Genomic DNA, 13,855 nt, shown 5'->3' on the forward strand with positions numbered 1-13,855 from the left:
AGAGAGGGGGGGAAGGGAAGTGGGGGGAGAGAGGAGGGGGGAGGGAGGGGGGGCGGGTCGCGGCCCACCCCCCCACCCCGAGGGTCGCGCCCCCCCCCCCACCCCGAGGGTCGCCCCCCCCACCCCGAGAGTCGCCCCCACCCCGAGGGTCGCGCCCCCCCCACCGAGGGTCGCCCCCCCCCACCCCGAGGGTCGCGCCCCCCCCCCCGAGGGTCGCCCCCCCAAGGGTCGCGCCCCCCCCCCCCCGAGGTGAAGACCGCCGATTGCGGCTGTGCGAGACGGCCGGGGGCCCGGTTGCCAGGTTGACACTCAGCAAGCCCCGCCTCCCGGCCAAGCCAGAGAGAGACGCCGCGTCTCAGCTCCTGCGCGCGCACCCTAGCGGCGCTGGGCTGAGGCTCGGCCCTCCAGCCTTCGAGTGGGGCCGGGAGGTGCCTAGCTCGGGCGTGGGTGTGAAGGAGAAGCCGAGGCTTCGAGGCCTACCTGGAAAAACGGGGAAAGGTAGGAAAATTAATGAGATTAGATAAGTTAATTACTTTCTAAATCATTTTTTTTTAAAACAATATGTGTTTTAAAAGCAACGTTTTTTTTTTAAGACGCAGAAAGCGGGAAAAAGAAAGGAAAAGTTTGGAATCAAGATGGCGGCGACTCCCCTCGGTTCAGAACGATAAGGCCCGGCCACACACGCACCGATTGGCCCGGCGGCACACGCCAGCAACCCGGCGTACGATTGGTCGAGCTCGAGGTCACTCTGTCGCTAATGAGCGGATAATGAGATGCTAATGAGCGGAACGTTGAAGGTTTTTGGGATACCGCGGGCGCAATTTTAGCCCGGCCGAAACGTAAATACGCTTAAAACCGTCTCGGAAGCGTAAGCTTTCTTTGGCGGTAACGCGCGCGTAGGTACGCCCTGTAACTTTCGAGCGCATAGCCCGACAGACGCACAGGCGATGACAGACAGACAGACAGATGTACCGATTTATATATATATAGATAGATAGATATAGATGTGTTAACAATATGGGGTGGCTTTCTTTTGTGGCAGGTTTGTACCAGAAGCTAGTGTCAGTGCAGACACTGCCCATTCACTTCATGCCATTTACACATGATGATCGCAGGGCATTAACTAATAACTGACCTCATTAGTGAAAGCTTACTGAGAAATCATTTCTGTTGCTGACTAGAGGTTTACATTATCGGCGAATTGAGCCCTGGCTGCTTCATCGGTCTTCTCTGACGCTGCCAATTTGTCTTTGCTTATAATATATTTTAGGGTCGCGCCTCCTAAAAAGGATGGAAACTTTGTGAGGATCAACCTAAAGAAGAAATCACATGTCAAAGGTGGGGTGTTAAGAGGAGCATATCTTCGCAAACAGGTACTGTATTCGAATGGACTTTTGCGGCAGAATTTTTTGTTTAATTCATTTATGGAATGTGGGTGTTGCTGGCAAGGCCAGCATTTATTGCCCATCCCTAATTGCCGTTGAGAAGGTGGTGGTGAGCCGCCTTCATGAACCGCTGCAGTCCGTGTGGTGAAGGTACTCCCACAGTGCTGTTAGGGAGGGAGTTCTAGGATTTTGACAGCGGCAGTGAAGGAGTGGCGATATATTTCCAATTTCCATGTCAGGATGGTGTGTGACTTGGAGGGGAACTTGGAGGTGGTGGTGTTCCCATGCACCTGCTGCCCTTGTCCTTCTAGGTGGTAGAGGTTGTGGGTTTGGGAGGTGCTGTCGAAGAAGGCTTGACGTTACTAAGCATATAAGTCATGTCATTTGTTTGATGAATATAGAAGTAGAAACTTCTCCCTTTTGAAGTGATAAAGTTTTCACTGATGCAGAATTTGGAAACAATGCTCCAAATTTTTGATCTGCCTCTCTAGACAGCAGCTGCAATATTTTAGTTTTCTTTGGAATGCTGCAGAATTACAGTTCTAGAAAGATGTTTGTAAAATGGGCAAGGACCTGAATGTTGATAGTGTCAGACAGTGATGCCTACCAAAAAAAACTTCTTTTGGGTTATGTGAATGTTGCCTGAGATTTAATCAATCACATCACATGGGGAAGTAACCATTACTTGGTGATGCTAATGAACAACGTTAAACATTAAAACAATCGGTCTCGAGCGTTTAGTATGTTGTCAGAGCGTTTTGTGTTCTACCATAGTTCATTAATGTACTTTTTTCTGGTGCTGCGGCTTCCAAAGGCCTGGAAGCAGAAATTACAGATGAAAGGGGAACGTTTTGGTGGTGGAGGTGGTGGCGGTCGTTTTAACAGGAATGGAGACACGTGTTTCCGCTGTGGAGGAACAGGTCACTGGGCAAAGAACTGCAGGGGTCAAGGTAAGTGCTATAGTAGGGGGTGATTTACAGCCAAATACAGAGGGAAAAACAAGTCAGCTGGGAAGGCAGAGCAAATATGTGAAGGCAAAAGAGAATATGGCAGGGCTGGAAGGCATTTATTTTAATGCAAGGAGTCTTGCAAATAAGGTGGATGAACTGAAGTTGTTGTTGAACACATGGGAGTACGATATTGTTGCTATCACGGAGACATGGTTGAGGGAGGGTCAGGACTGGCAGCTCAATATTCCGGGATATAGAATCTTCAGGCGAGACAGAGGGGGGTGTAAAAGGGGAGGGGGTGTTGCAATATTAATTAAGGAGTCAATTACTGCTGTAAGGAGGGATGATATATTAGCGGGTTCCTCTAATGAGGCCATATGGGTAGAACTTAAAAACAAAAAGGGGGCAAGCACTTTGCTGGGAGTGTACTATAGGCCCCCAAACAGTCAGGGGGAGATAGAGGAACAGATATGTAGGCAAATCTCAGAAAAGTGCGAAAATAATAGGGTAATAATAGTGGGGGATTTCAACTTCCCCAATATAAATTGGGATAGTCAGAGTGTGACAGGCTTAGAGGGTGCAGAATTCTTAAAGTGCATCCAGGAGAGCTTTTTGAGCCAACATGTAGAAAGTCCTACAAGAGAGGGGGCGGTACTGGACCTAATTTTAGGGAATGTAGCCGGGCAAGTGGTGGAAGTGTCAGTAGGAGAGCATTTTGGCGACAGTGACCATAATTCGGTGAGATTTAAGGTGGTCATGGAAAAGGACAAAGACGGCCCGGAAATAAGGGTTCTAAATTGGGGGAAGGCCGATTTTAATATGATAAGGTAGGATCTGGCCAAAGTGGACTGGGAGCAGCTACTTATAGGAAAATCCACATCAAAACAGTGGGAGACTTTCAGAAGGGAAATAGAGAGAGTACAACGCCAACATGTTCCTGTAAAGGTCAAGGGTGGGACCAACAAGCAAAGGGAACCTTGGATGACAAGGGATATACAAAAATGCATTAGGAATAAAAGGGGGGCTTTTGGCAGTTACAAAAGACTAAAGACGGAAGAAGCCCTAGAGGAGTATAAAAAGTGCAGGGGCGTACTTAAAAAATAAATTAGGAGGGCGAGGAGGGGCCATGAAACAACACTGGCGAGCAAAATAAAGGAAAATCCTAAGATGTTTTATAAGTATATTAAGGGCAAGAGGATAACCAGGGAAAGGGTAGGGCCCATTAGGGACCAAAGTGGCAATCTGTGTGTAGAGCCAGATGAGGTAGGCGGGGTTTTAAATGAATTTTTTGCATCTGTGTTCACTATGGAGAAAGACGATGCAGACATAGAAATCGGGCAAGGGGACTGTGACATACTTGAACATATTAGCATCGAGAGGGAGGAGGTGCTAGCGGTTTTAGCAGGCCAAAAAGTGGATAAATCCCCAGGCCCGGACGAGATGTATCCCAGGCTGCTGTGGGAGGCAAAGGAGGAGATTGCAGGGGCTCTGACACACATTTTCAGAACCTCTCTGGCCACAGGGGATGTACCAGAGGACTGGAGAACAGCTAACGTAGTACCATTATTCAAGAAGGGTAGCAGGGATAAACCAGGGAATTACAGGCCAGTGAGCCTAACATCTGTGGTAGGGAAATTATTGGAAAAAATTCTGAGGGACAAAATTAGTCTCCACTTGGAGAGGCAAGGATTAATCGGGGATAGTCAGCATGGCTTTGTCAAGGGTAAATCATGTCTGACAAATCTGATTGAATTTTTCGAGGGGGTGGATGAGGGAAATGCTGTGGATGTGGTTTACATGGACTTCAGTAAAGCTTTTGACAAAGTCCCGCATAGGAGACTGGTCAAGAAGGTAAGAGCCCATGGGATCCAGGGTGCCTTGGCGCGTTGGATCCTAAACTGGCTGAGTGGCAGGAGGCAGAGAGTGATGGTCGAAGGTTGCTTTTGTGACTGGAAGCCTGTGTCCAGTGGGGTACCTCAGGGATCGGTGCTGGGTCCCTTGTTGTTTGTGATCTACATAAATGATTTGGATGAGAATGTAAAAGGTATGATCAGTAAGTTCGCAGATGACACGAAAATTGGTGGGGTGGTAAATTGCGAGGAGGAAAGCCTCAGGCTACAGGACGATATAAACGGGTTGGTCAGATGGGCGGAAAAGTGGCAAATGGAATTTAACCCTGAAAAGTGCGAGGTGATGCATTTTGGACGGACAAATAAGGCAAGGGAATACACAATGAGTGGTAGGACCCTAGGAAGTACAGAGGGTCAGAGGGACCTTGGTGTACATGTACATAGATCCCTGAAGGCAGCGGAACAGGTAGATAAGGTGGTTAAAAAGGCATATGGGATACTTGCCTTCATTAGCCGAGGCATAGAATATAAGAGCAGGGAGGTTATGATGGAGCTGTACAAAACGCTGGTGAGGCCACAGCTGGAGTACTGTGTGCAGTTCTGGTCGCCTCACTATAGGAAGGATGTGATTGCTTTGGAGAGGGTGCAGAGAAGATTCACCAGGATGTTACCTGGGATGGAGCGCCTCAGCTATGAAGAGAGGCTGGACAGGCTGGGGTTGTTTTCCTTGGAGCAAAGAAGGCTGAGGGGGGACCTGATTGAGGTGTACAAAATGATGAGGGGCATAGATAGGGTAGATAAAGAGGAACTTTTCCCCTTAGTAGGGGGGTCAATAACAAGGGGGCATAGATTCAGGGTAAGGGGCAGGAGATTTAGAGGGGATTTGAGGAGGAACTTCTTCACCCAGAGGGTGGTTGGAATGTGGAACTCAATGCCTGAAAGGGTGGTAGAGGCAGGAACCCTCACAACATTCAAGAAGCATTTGGATGAGCACTTGAAATGCCATTGCATACAAGGCTATGGACCAAATGCTGGAAAATGGGATTAGACTGGACAGGGATGGATGGGCGGCGCAGACACGATGGGCCGAAGGGCCTCTTTCTGTGCTGTAAAACTCTATGACATTGCGATGAAGTTCTTCTGCTTCAGAGGTTTGACATAATGTTTTTTTAAAACACTAGAAATTCGGTGCATTTGCGCATCACATTCGCACCCCCGGCTCGCACCGGGTGCAGCGCCCCGTTTTCGTCCCGCCTGCAAAATTGGCCCGTGCCCCCTGAATCTGCGCTGGGCGATTTCAGGGGGCGGGAATGGAGCGGCAGGAGGCTCGCAGGGTGCTAACTAAAGTGGAGGTGGCGGGCGCGGAAAAAACAAATCGACCGACTTACTTGTCGCGGCCCATTTCATCTTTGATCGCGGGGTCCGTGCTGCGATCTGGCAGCCCAGCACTCCTCGGGGCTTGGGCCCTCCTCCTTAAGGAAGGGAAGAGTCTTTCCATGCGGCAGCGCTACGTAGCCCAGTGCGCAGCGCTGCAGAACGCACCGCCCTGATATCCAGGGTTAGTGCTCTAAGAAGGAAGCGGAGCGCTAGTGCTCCACCTCCCTCTTGAGGTGCTAAAACTGAAGTTAGCGATTGCCGACGCTATTTTTCGCCCAAGCAATCTTAGCAACCCAAAATGGTCGCTAACGAATTTTTCCCCCAAAGACCCCGATATTTACAGGGATGCCGAGAGGCTGCAATCAGCAGCCTGACCTATGGGCGGGAGCACAAGCAAGCGGTAGGAGGCTGGTTATATTTCCAGCACCAGAATGCAGGCACAACTGATGATGTTTATTTGCAAATGGTTTTGAGCCAGTAGGTCTCGATTTTAACTGTCCCCACCTGGCAGAACCTGGGGTGAGGGGAGGTGAAGTTAAAATAACAGGTGTCAGTTACCTCCACCGAACCCGCTTCCTTCCTGCCATGTTGCGATAATAACCTGCTCGTGGGGCAGGAGGTGTTCTGATGTCTGTAATACCAAAGAGCTGCCCTACCCCCTCCCCAGTCACAATACAAGAAACACTTTTCCTCAGGACTCTGTCGTAGCCCACCTTAATTAATGTCACTCCTTATCTCTAAATTGAACATTTTACAGTAACCCTAGCCAATATAACTCCTTGTTTCTGGACTGGATATTTTACAATGCAGTAACGATGCTTAACATCACTTCTTATCTCTGGAAAGTGCAGTAATTTTGGTTTTGTCATTCCTTCCCTCAGGACTTAGCACTGGGCTTAAAGCAGTATCTGAGGAGAAAGTGGAAACTTCTGAGATGATGGATAATGATATTTCTCCTTTACCAACCCTGGAGGAGGTGGCACGTTTAACGTCTATGTGCGGCACTGTGAGGGGTAAGAGGACACTAGAGGGACTGCTGACCAAGACATAGAAACATAGAAGATAGGAGCAGGAGTAGGCCATTCGGCCCCTCGAGCCTGCTCCGCCATTTAATGAGATCATGGCTGATCATCCAAATTCAGTACCCTGTCCCTGCCTTCTCCCCTTATCCCTTGATCCCTTTAGCCTTTAAGAAATATATCTAACTCCTTCTTGAATATATTTAATGAATTGGCCTCAACTGCCTTTTGTGGTAGAGAATTCCACAGGTTGACCACTCTCTGGGTGAAGAAATTCCTCCTCATCTCTGTCCTAAATGGCTTACCCCTTATCCTTAGACTGTGACCCCTGGTTCTGGACTCCCCCGCCATCGGGAACATCCTTCCTGCATCTAGTCTGTCTAGTCCTGTTAGAATTTTATAAGTTTCAATGAGATCCCCACTCATTCTTCTAAACTCCAGTGAATATAAGCCCAATCGACCCAATCTCTCCTCATACGTCATTCCTGCCATCCCAGGTATTAGTCTGGTGAATCTTCGCTGCACTTCCTCCATGGCAAGAACATCCTTCCTCAGATAAGGCGACCAAAACTGCACACAATACTCAAGATGTGGTCTCACCAAGGCCCTGTACAACTGCAGCAAGACATCCTTGCTCCTGTACTCGAATCCTCTCGCTACGAAGGCCAACATACCATTTGCCTTCTTAACCGCCTGCTGCACCTGCATGCTTACCTTCAGCGACGGGTGCACAAGGACACCCAGGTCTCGTTGCGCTTCCCCTTCTCCCAATCTATTGCCGTTCAGATAATCTGCCTTCCTGTTTTTTGCCACCAAAATAAACTCTCATTTATCCACATTATACTGCATCTGCCATGCATCTGCCCAATCACCCAACCTGTCCAAATCATACTGGAGTTTCTCGGCATCCTCCTCACAGCACACACGCCCACCCAGACAAAGTCCTTTTTTAAATCGTACTAAGTAAAGGAAAAGGGTGGAGGAAAAAGCTTTGTGAAACCGCATTTTGTATGTGCGTTGGAGGGAAAGAGACTACTGTTGACCTAATTCAGTGATGTCAATACTAACAAAGTCACCTGTTAATTGCTCGTTAATTGGTGGCTTGCAGCTTGGAACAGAGCAAGGCTTGCCCCGCTGCAATATGATTGACTTTCCTATTTAAAACAATAAAAAGAAAGAATTTATATAGCACCTTTTACAACCTCAGGATGTCCCAAAGCGCTTTACAGCCAATGAACTACTTTTGAAGTGCAGTCACTGTTATAAGGTAGGAAACACGGCAGCCAATTTGCGCACAGCAAGCGCCCACAAACAGCAATGAGATAATAACCAGCTAATCTGTTTTTGTGATGTTGATCATTGGATAAATATTGGCCAGGACATTGGGGATAACTCCCCTGCTCTTCGAAATAGTGCCATGGGATCTTTTACGTCCACCTGAGAGAGCAGACGGAGCCTCGATTTAATGTCTCTTCTGAAAGACAGCATCTCTGACAGTGCAGCACTCCTTCAGCACTGCACTGGAGTGTCAGTCTAGATTTTTGTGTTCAAGTCTCTGGAGTGAGACTCAAACCCACAACCTTCTGACTCGGAGGCGAGAGTGCTACCAAATGAGCCATGGCTGACACCGTGGATTTCAAGGCACATTTCAGATATGGGAAGGACAGGTAAACCTTAGTAATGTTCTTCAGGATCCATGGGTGGATTGGCTCCCCCGAATGGGCACGGGATTTTTCCCGCCAAAGGAGGGTGCCGATAATACAGCACTATGGAACCGTTCATGGGGACACTCAGGAAATCTCCCGATTTCCCATATAGCCAGTCCACTCCGGTTTGGGTCATTTTCTTGGAGTTTCCCTTCTACGCCTGTAATCTAGGGAGTGAGTTAGAAAAACACCAGGGTCTATTTTAACTATTTTAACCTCAATGGAAAGGAATATTGGGTGGTGTGTAAATTGGGAGCCCGCTTCCCGTCAGACGAAAGCAGTTAAAATCAACCCCGTTGTGTTTTATTTTAATATAATTACAATTTAGGGCTGCTGACTGTGAAGTTATGACCAATATTTCTTTACCTAAACTGGTCCTTAATTAGTGACCCAGAAATATAGGGGTAGATTTTGCCGAACCTGTCGGGAAGAAGGCGGGACTTCCCCTTTTGGGTTTTTGACCCGCCTACTTCGACGTCTGGCCAATCCGTGCGATTTTCCATTGATTGACCTTGTTGAGCCCGCCCAGCGGGCTCAGCAGGCCAATTAAGGGCCACCCGGCAACAGGTGACGTCACAGATTGACATTTCATCTGTCAAGAGTTCTTGACAGATGAAATATCAGTGTCTCACAGCTGTTTGAAGCTGTCAAACACTGACACTCTGAGTTCTAAGCTGAGTCAGTCTGCACAGACTCAGAACTCTCACCGGCACTCAAAGCTGAAGGCTGTCACTTTTGACAGATCGCAGCCGTTCAGCTTTAAGTGCCGGCTGAATGATGCGCTCCCGACGGCTACAGGAAGAAAGGCTGTTAAGGTAAGTACAGGTAAGTAAAAGTTCTTTACACATTTTAGACACACCAAACACACTTACCTTTGCACTCATGCACCCATCACTCACCTGAGCGCCGACATCGCGATCCCTCCAACTCCTTCAACCCGACGGCCCGCCTGCTCTACCTGGCGTGGTTTGGAGCTGTCGGGAAACCCACACAAAACCCCCTCAAAATAGGGATTAGTCTAAAAACTGCCTGTTAACTACCTGTTAACAGGCAGTTAAGTGGCACTAATCCCTTCCCGCCTGGTTTCGGCGGGTCCCAGTGCGGGGTGGGTACCCGCCGCCCCTGAAACATACGTGGGGCGGGGTTTTGGGCAGGATGGTGTCGGGACCCCCAAATTCGGGATTTCCCCCCCCCCCCCCCCCCCCACACACGCCTGAAACCCCGCCTAACGGCTCCCCGAAAAACTAGCCCATAATGTTTAACCTTTGTTCTTACCTGTAACCAGGGGAATGTTTTTGGGTATCACCCCTTCATTGCAGGTATCTCGGCCCCAGAAGATTCAAGGAAACGGCTTGAACCGATGCCTGCTGCTGAGGTCCTACTGAACACCATTCGTCCCACATTTGAGCAGCCAGCAGCTCTGCCACCCATGGAACCTCTGTACAGCCTTGGGGAGGATGGAAAGGTCATAGGTACGACATCTAATTGAGTTTCAACAGCCCCCTGCAGTCTATGTAGGCTTTCCTTGACAGAACGTGCCTGTGAAACTTGCATAAGAACGTAAGAAATAGGAGCAGGAGTAGGCCATTCGGCCCTTCGAGCCTGTTCCGCCATTCAATAAGATCATGGCTGATCATCTACCTCAACTCCACCTTCCCGCCCTATCCCCTGATCCCTTGATTCCCTTAAAATCCCAAAAAACTATGTATCGCTGCCTTGAATATACTCAACGCCTGAGCCTCCACAGCCCTCTGGGGTAGAGAATTCCAAAGATTCACCGCCCTCTGAGTGAAGAAATTGCTCCTCATCTCAGTCCTAAATGGCCGACCCATAAACCCAGAAAAAGCCTTCACATTTTGCAGTTAATATGCAGCTGATGCTTTACATTGTGTAGTGCTTGGCTGTCTGGCTGCCTTAGCTTATTCTTGTTACTGGGTAGCACTAATTTAAAGCATATTCTGACTATTTCATGGAACAGTTATGCTGCTGTTCCTGTACATAGCCACCGACTAGTTGAAGCTATTGCAATGCAATAAAATGCAAGAAATTTGTTACAGTTTCTAACCAAACCCCTCCCCCAAAAATAACATGCAGCTACAATAACATGCACACTGAGGTTTATAGTGAGCCCATGGAAAGAAGTAAAGTCCAATATTATTGTTTCAGACACTTTGCTTCCATCACATTAGCTCTCTAAATCAATTCCCAGAAGAAATTGAGGTCGAGGAATGATTGCCGTAGCTCAAAGATTGAATCCTGCCTTGTTCATTGGCTCAGCGAGCTTAACCAGCTGAGCCATTTGGATCAGGATGGCCCGGAGTTTGAACACTAGCTGTGCTGACGTGGCTGATCACAGCCACAGCAATAGTCGGTACGCTACAATTGGCCTCAGTCCCTCAGGGGAAGTTGCAGTTCTCTTCCCACCCCCTCTCATCCATCGCCTTACTTCCCCCAACTTAGTCCCATTGCATTCCTTGCCCCTTTACCTTCTCCTTAACTTTTTTTTATAAATTACACTGCCTTTTGAAATGTTCAAGGCTCCGTTTAAGATCAGAATACATGCAGTGCTAGCTCTTCCCTGTCAATTCTCTCTGCACCAGGAGTAGGGGAGCAGGATAATGTCTGCTGATTCAGTTTGTTTTATCCTCTTGTAACAATGTAAGTTATTCAGTGTTCGTTCGGGTTCCAACGCAGGGAAAGAAAACATTTATTAGGTCTTGGATGTAAGAATCGTCAAAGCAAGAGCATTAACTCACACTCTATATGTGAGAACATTCAGGGTAAGTTAGTGACAACTTGAGGATTCAGCATTTTTATGCTGAAAACTATTGTCTAGAAAAATCTGAATTGCTGAACTACAAGTACTATGCATACTAAAAATGAAAAATACATTTTTATTACGAAACACAATCAAGGCTCAGTCTTGATCTTGTTGGTTGAGATCTCCACTAGTGGGACAGTCCTTCCCACCGAACCCAGGAGGACAGAATAGTGGATGGGGTGGAGTGATGCTCTTATTTATGGAAAAATATGAGGCAAAAGTAAGGAAGAAAAGACTTGCAATATACAGCGCCTTTCACAACCTCAGGACGTCCCAAAGCGCTTTACAGCCAATGAAGAACGTTTGAAGTGTAGTCACTGTTGTAATGCAGGAAACACGGCAACCAATTTGCACACTGCAAGATCCCACAAACAGCACTGTGATAATGGCCAGATAATCTCTCTTTTTAAGAGATGTTGATTTTGGGATATTGGCCAGGACACCGGGGATAACTCCCCAGCTCTTCTTTGAAATAGTGACGTGGGATCTTTTGAGTCCACCTGTCGGAGCAGACGGTTTAACATCTCATCCGAAAGACGGCTCTTCCCTCAGTCCTGCACTGGGAGTGTCAGCCTAGATTTTTGTGCTCCAGTCTCTGGAGTGGGACTTGAACCCACAACCTTCTGACTCGGGCGAGAGCGCTACCCACTGAGCCACGGCTGACACTAAAGTAAGGATTTGGGTTGTGCTTCATTTAGTAATGTTTATTACCCTCTCTGTCAGCTACTCCAGCAGAAGTTCACGAAGCCCTGACAGAGCTCGGGTACCGTTCATTCAGAGCGGGCCAGGAATTGACGGTTATGAGGATTTTATCAGGTACGTGAGTAAAGGAACTTTTCAGGCTGCGTGTTCACATTTCAGTAGAGTACTTACTAATGGTAATAGTATGTGCAGTCCCTCTCATCTCTTTAATTACTTAGAATCAAACAGCATAGAAGGAGGAGAATTTCCTTTTGAAAGTTCTTATTGAATCTACTTCCACCACCCTTTCAGGCAGTACATTCCAGATTGTAAGAACTTGTGTGGGGGGAAAAAATCGAATCTCCTGGCTGGTTCTTTTGCCAATGACCTTAAATCTGTTTCCTCTGGTTACCGACCCTCCTGCCAGTGGAAATGGTTTCTCCCTGTCTACTCTCTCAAAATCCTTCATGATTTTGAACACTTCTATTAAATCTCCCCTTAACCTTCTCTGCTCTAAGGAGAACAACCCCAGCTTGTTAAGAAATTACTTTGTGTACACCCCGTGTAGATTGCTTTTATGTGGTGGATGTTGTCTTCAACTCTCCCTTAACATACGCAGGCCAATTTACGGCGTGTAATCACTTCCCTGCTGATTGAGAAGTTGGTGTGCATTAGGAGGGTTGCTTGTGGACTGATTCTTCAGGCAGCATAGATATGTTTAGGGTGTTGTAAATGGACTGGCTTGTCAGGAGATAGCGTTTGTTTAATTTGTTCTCAGGATGTGGGTGATGCTGGCAAGGCTGTATTCATTCCCCATCCCCAGTTGCTTTGAGAAGGCCTTCCAATGAGAAGATTGTGATGGGCCTTCTGCTTCATAGCAGAGTTTGTACAACTGAGTGACTTGCTGAGCCGCTTCCAAGGACATTAAGAGTCAACCACATACATAATGTGGGATTTGAGTCACGTGTCGGCTGGCAGGTTCCCTTCCCTGAAGGGTGAACCAGTTAAGATTTTTGTGACAGTCCGGCAACTTTCATAGTTTGGTGCTCATAGAAGATAGGAGCAGGAGTAGGCCATTCGGCCCCTCGAGCCTGCTCCTCCATTCAATGAGATCATGGCTGATCATCCAAATTCAGTACCCTGTCCCTGCATTCTCCCCATATCCCTTGATCCCTTTAGCCTTAAGAAATATATCTAACTCCTTCTTGATTATATTTAATGAATTGGCCTCAACTGCCTTCTGTGGTAGAGAATTCCACAGGTTCACCACTCTCTGGGTGAAGAAATTCCTCCTCATCTCTGTCCTAAATGGCTTACCCCTTATCCTTAGACTGTGACCCCTGGTTCTGGACTCCCCCGCCATCGGGAACAACTTTCCTGCATCTAGTCTGTCTAGTCCTGTTAGAATTTTATAAGTTTCAATGAGATCCCCTCTCATTCTTCTGAACTCCAGCGAATATAAGCCCAATCGATCAATCTCTCCTCATACGTAATTCCTGCCATCCCAGGTATCACTCTGGTGAATCTTCACTGCACTCCCTCCATGGCAAGAACATCCTTCCTCAGATAAGGTGACCAAAACTGCACACAATACTCAAGGTGTGGTCTCACCAAGGCCCTGTACAACTGCAGCAAGACATCCTTGCTCCTGTACTCGAATCCTCTCGCTATGAAGGCCAACATACCATTTGCCTTCTTAACCGCCTGCTGCACCTGCATGCTTACCTTCAGCGACTGGTGCACAAGGACACCCAGGTCTCGTTGCACTTCCCCTTCTTCCAATCTATTGCCATTCAGATAATAATCTGCCTTCCTGTTTTTGCCACCAAAGTGGATAACCTCGTATTTATCCACATTATACTGCATCTGCCCAATCACCCAACCTGTCCAAATCATACTGGAGTTTCTCTGCATCCTCCTCACAGCACACACGCCCACCCAGCTTTGTGTCGTCTGCAAACTTGGAGATATTACATCTAGTTCCCTCGTCTAGATCATTTATATATATTGTGAATAGCTGGGGTCCTAGGACCGATCCTTGCGGTACCCCACTAGTCACTGCCTGC

At 47.8% G+C, this 13,855-nt stretch overlaps 1 protein-coding gene across 1 annotated transcript in view; it reads left to right on the forward strand.

Moving 5' to 3' along the window:
• recql4 (RecQ helicase-like 4) overlaps positions 1–13,855 on the forward strand; it is a 49,718-nt gene that overhangs the window by 7,096 nt on the left and 28,767 nt on the right. The window contains exons 2-6 of the mRNA XM_085987357.1: positions 1,271–1,373; positions 2,200–2,335; positions 6,444–6,575; positions 9,607–9,759; positions 11,832–11,924. Of these exons, the coding sequence (XP_085843483.1) occupies positions 1,271–1,373; positions 2,200–2,335; positions 6,444–6,575; positions 9,607–9,759; positions 11,832–11,924 (617 nt within the window). The remainder of the gene's footprint in view (positions 1–1,270; positions 1,374–2,199; positions 2,336–6,443; positions 6,576–9,606; positions 9,760–11,831; positions 11,925–13,855) is intronic.

This window comes from Somniosus microcephalus, chromosome 5 (assembly GCF_052327205.1).
Source record: "Somniosus microcephalus isolate GS21.2 chromosome 5, FLI_Smic_1.0, whole genome shotgun sequence".
NCBI lineage: Eukaryota > Metazoa > Chordata > Chondrichthyes > Squaliformes > Somniosidae > Somniosus > Somniosus microcephalus.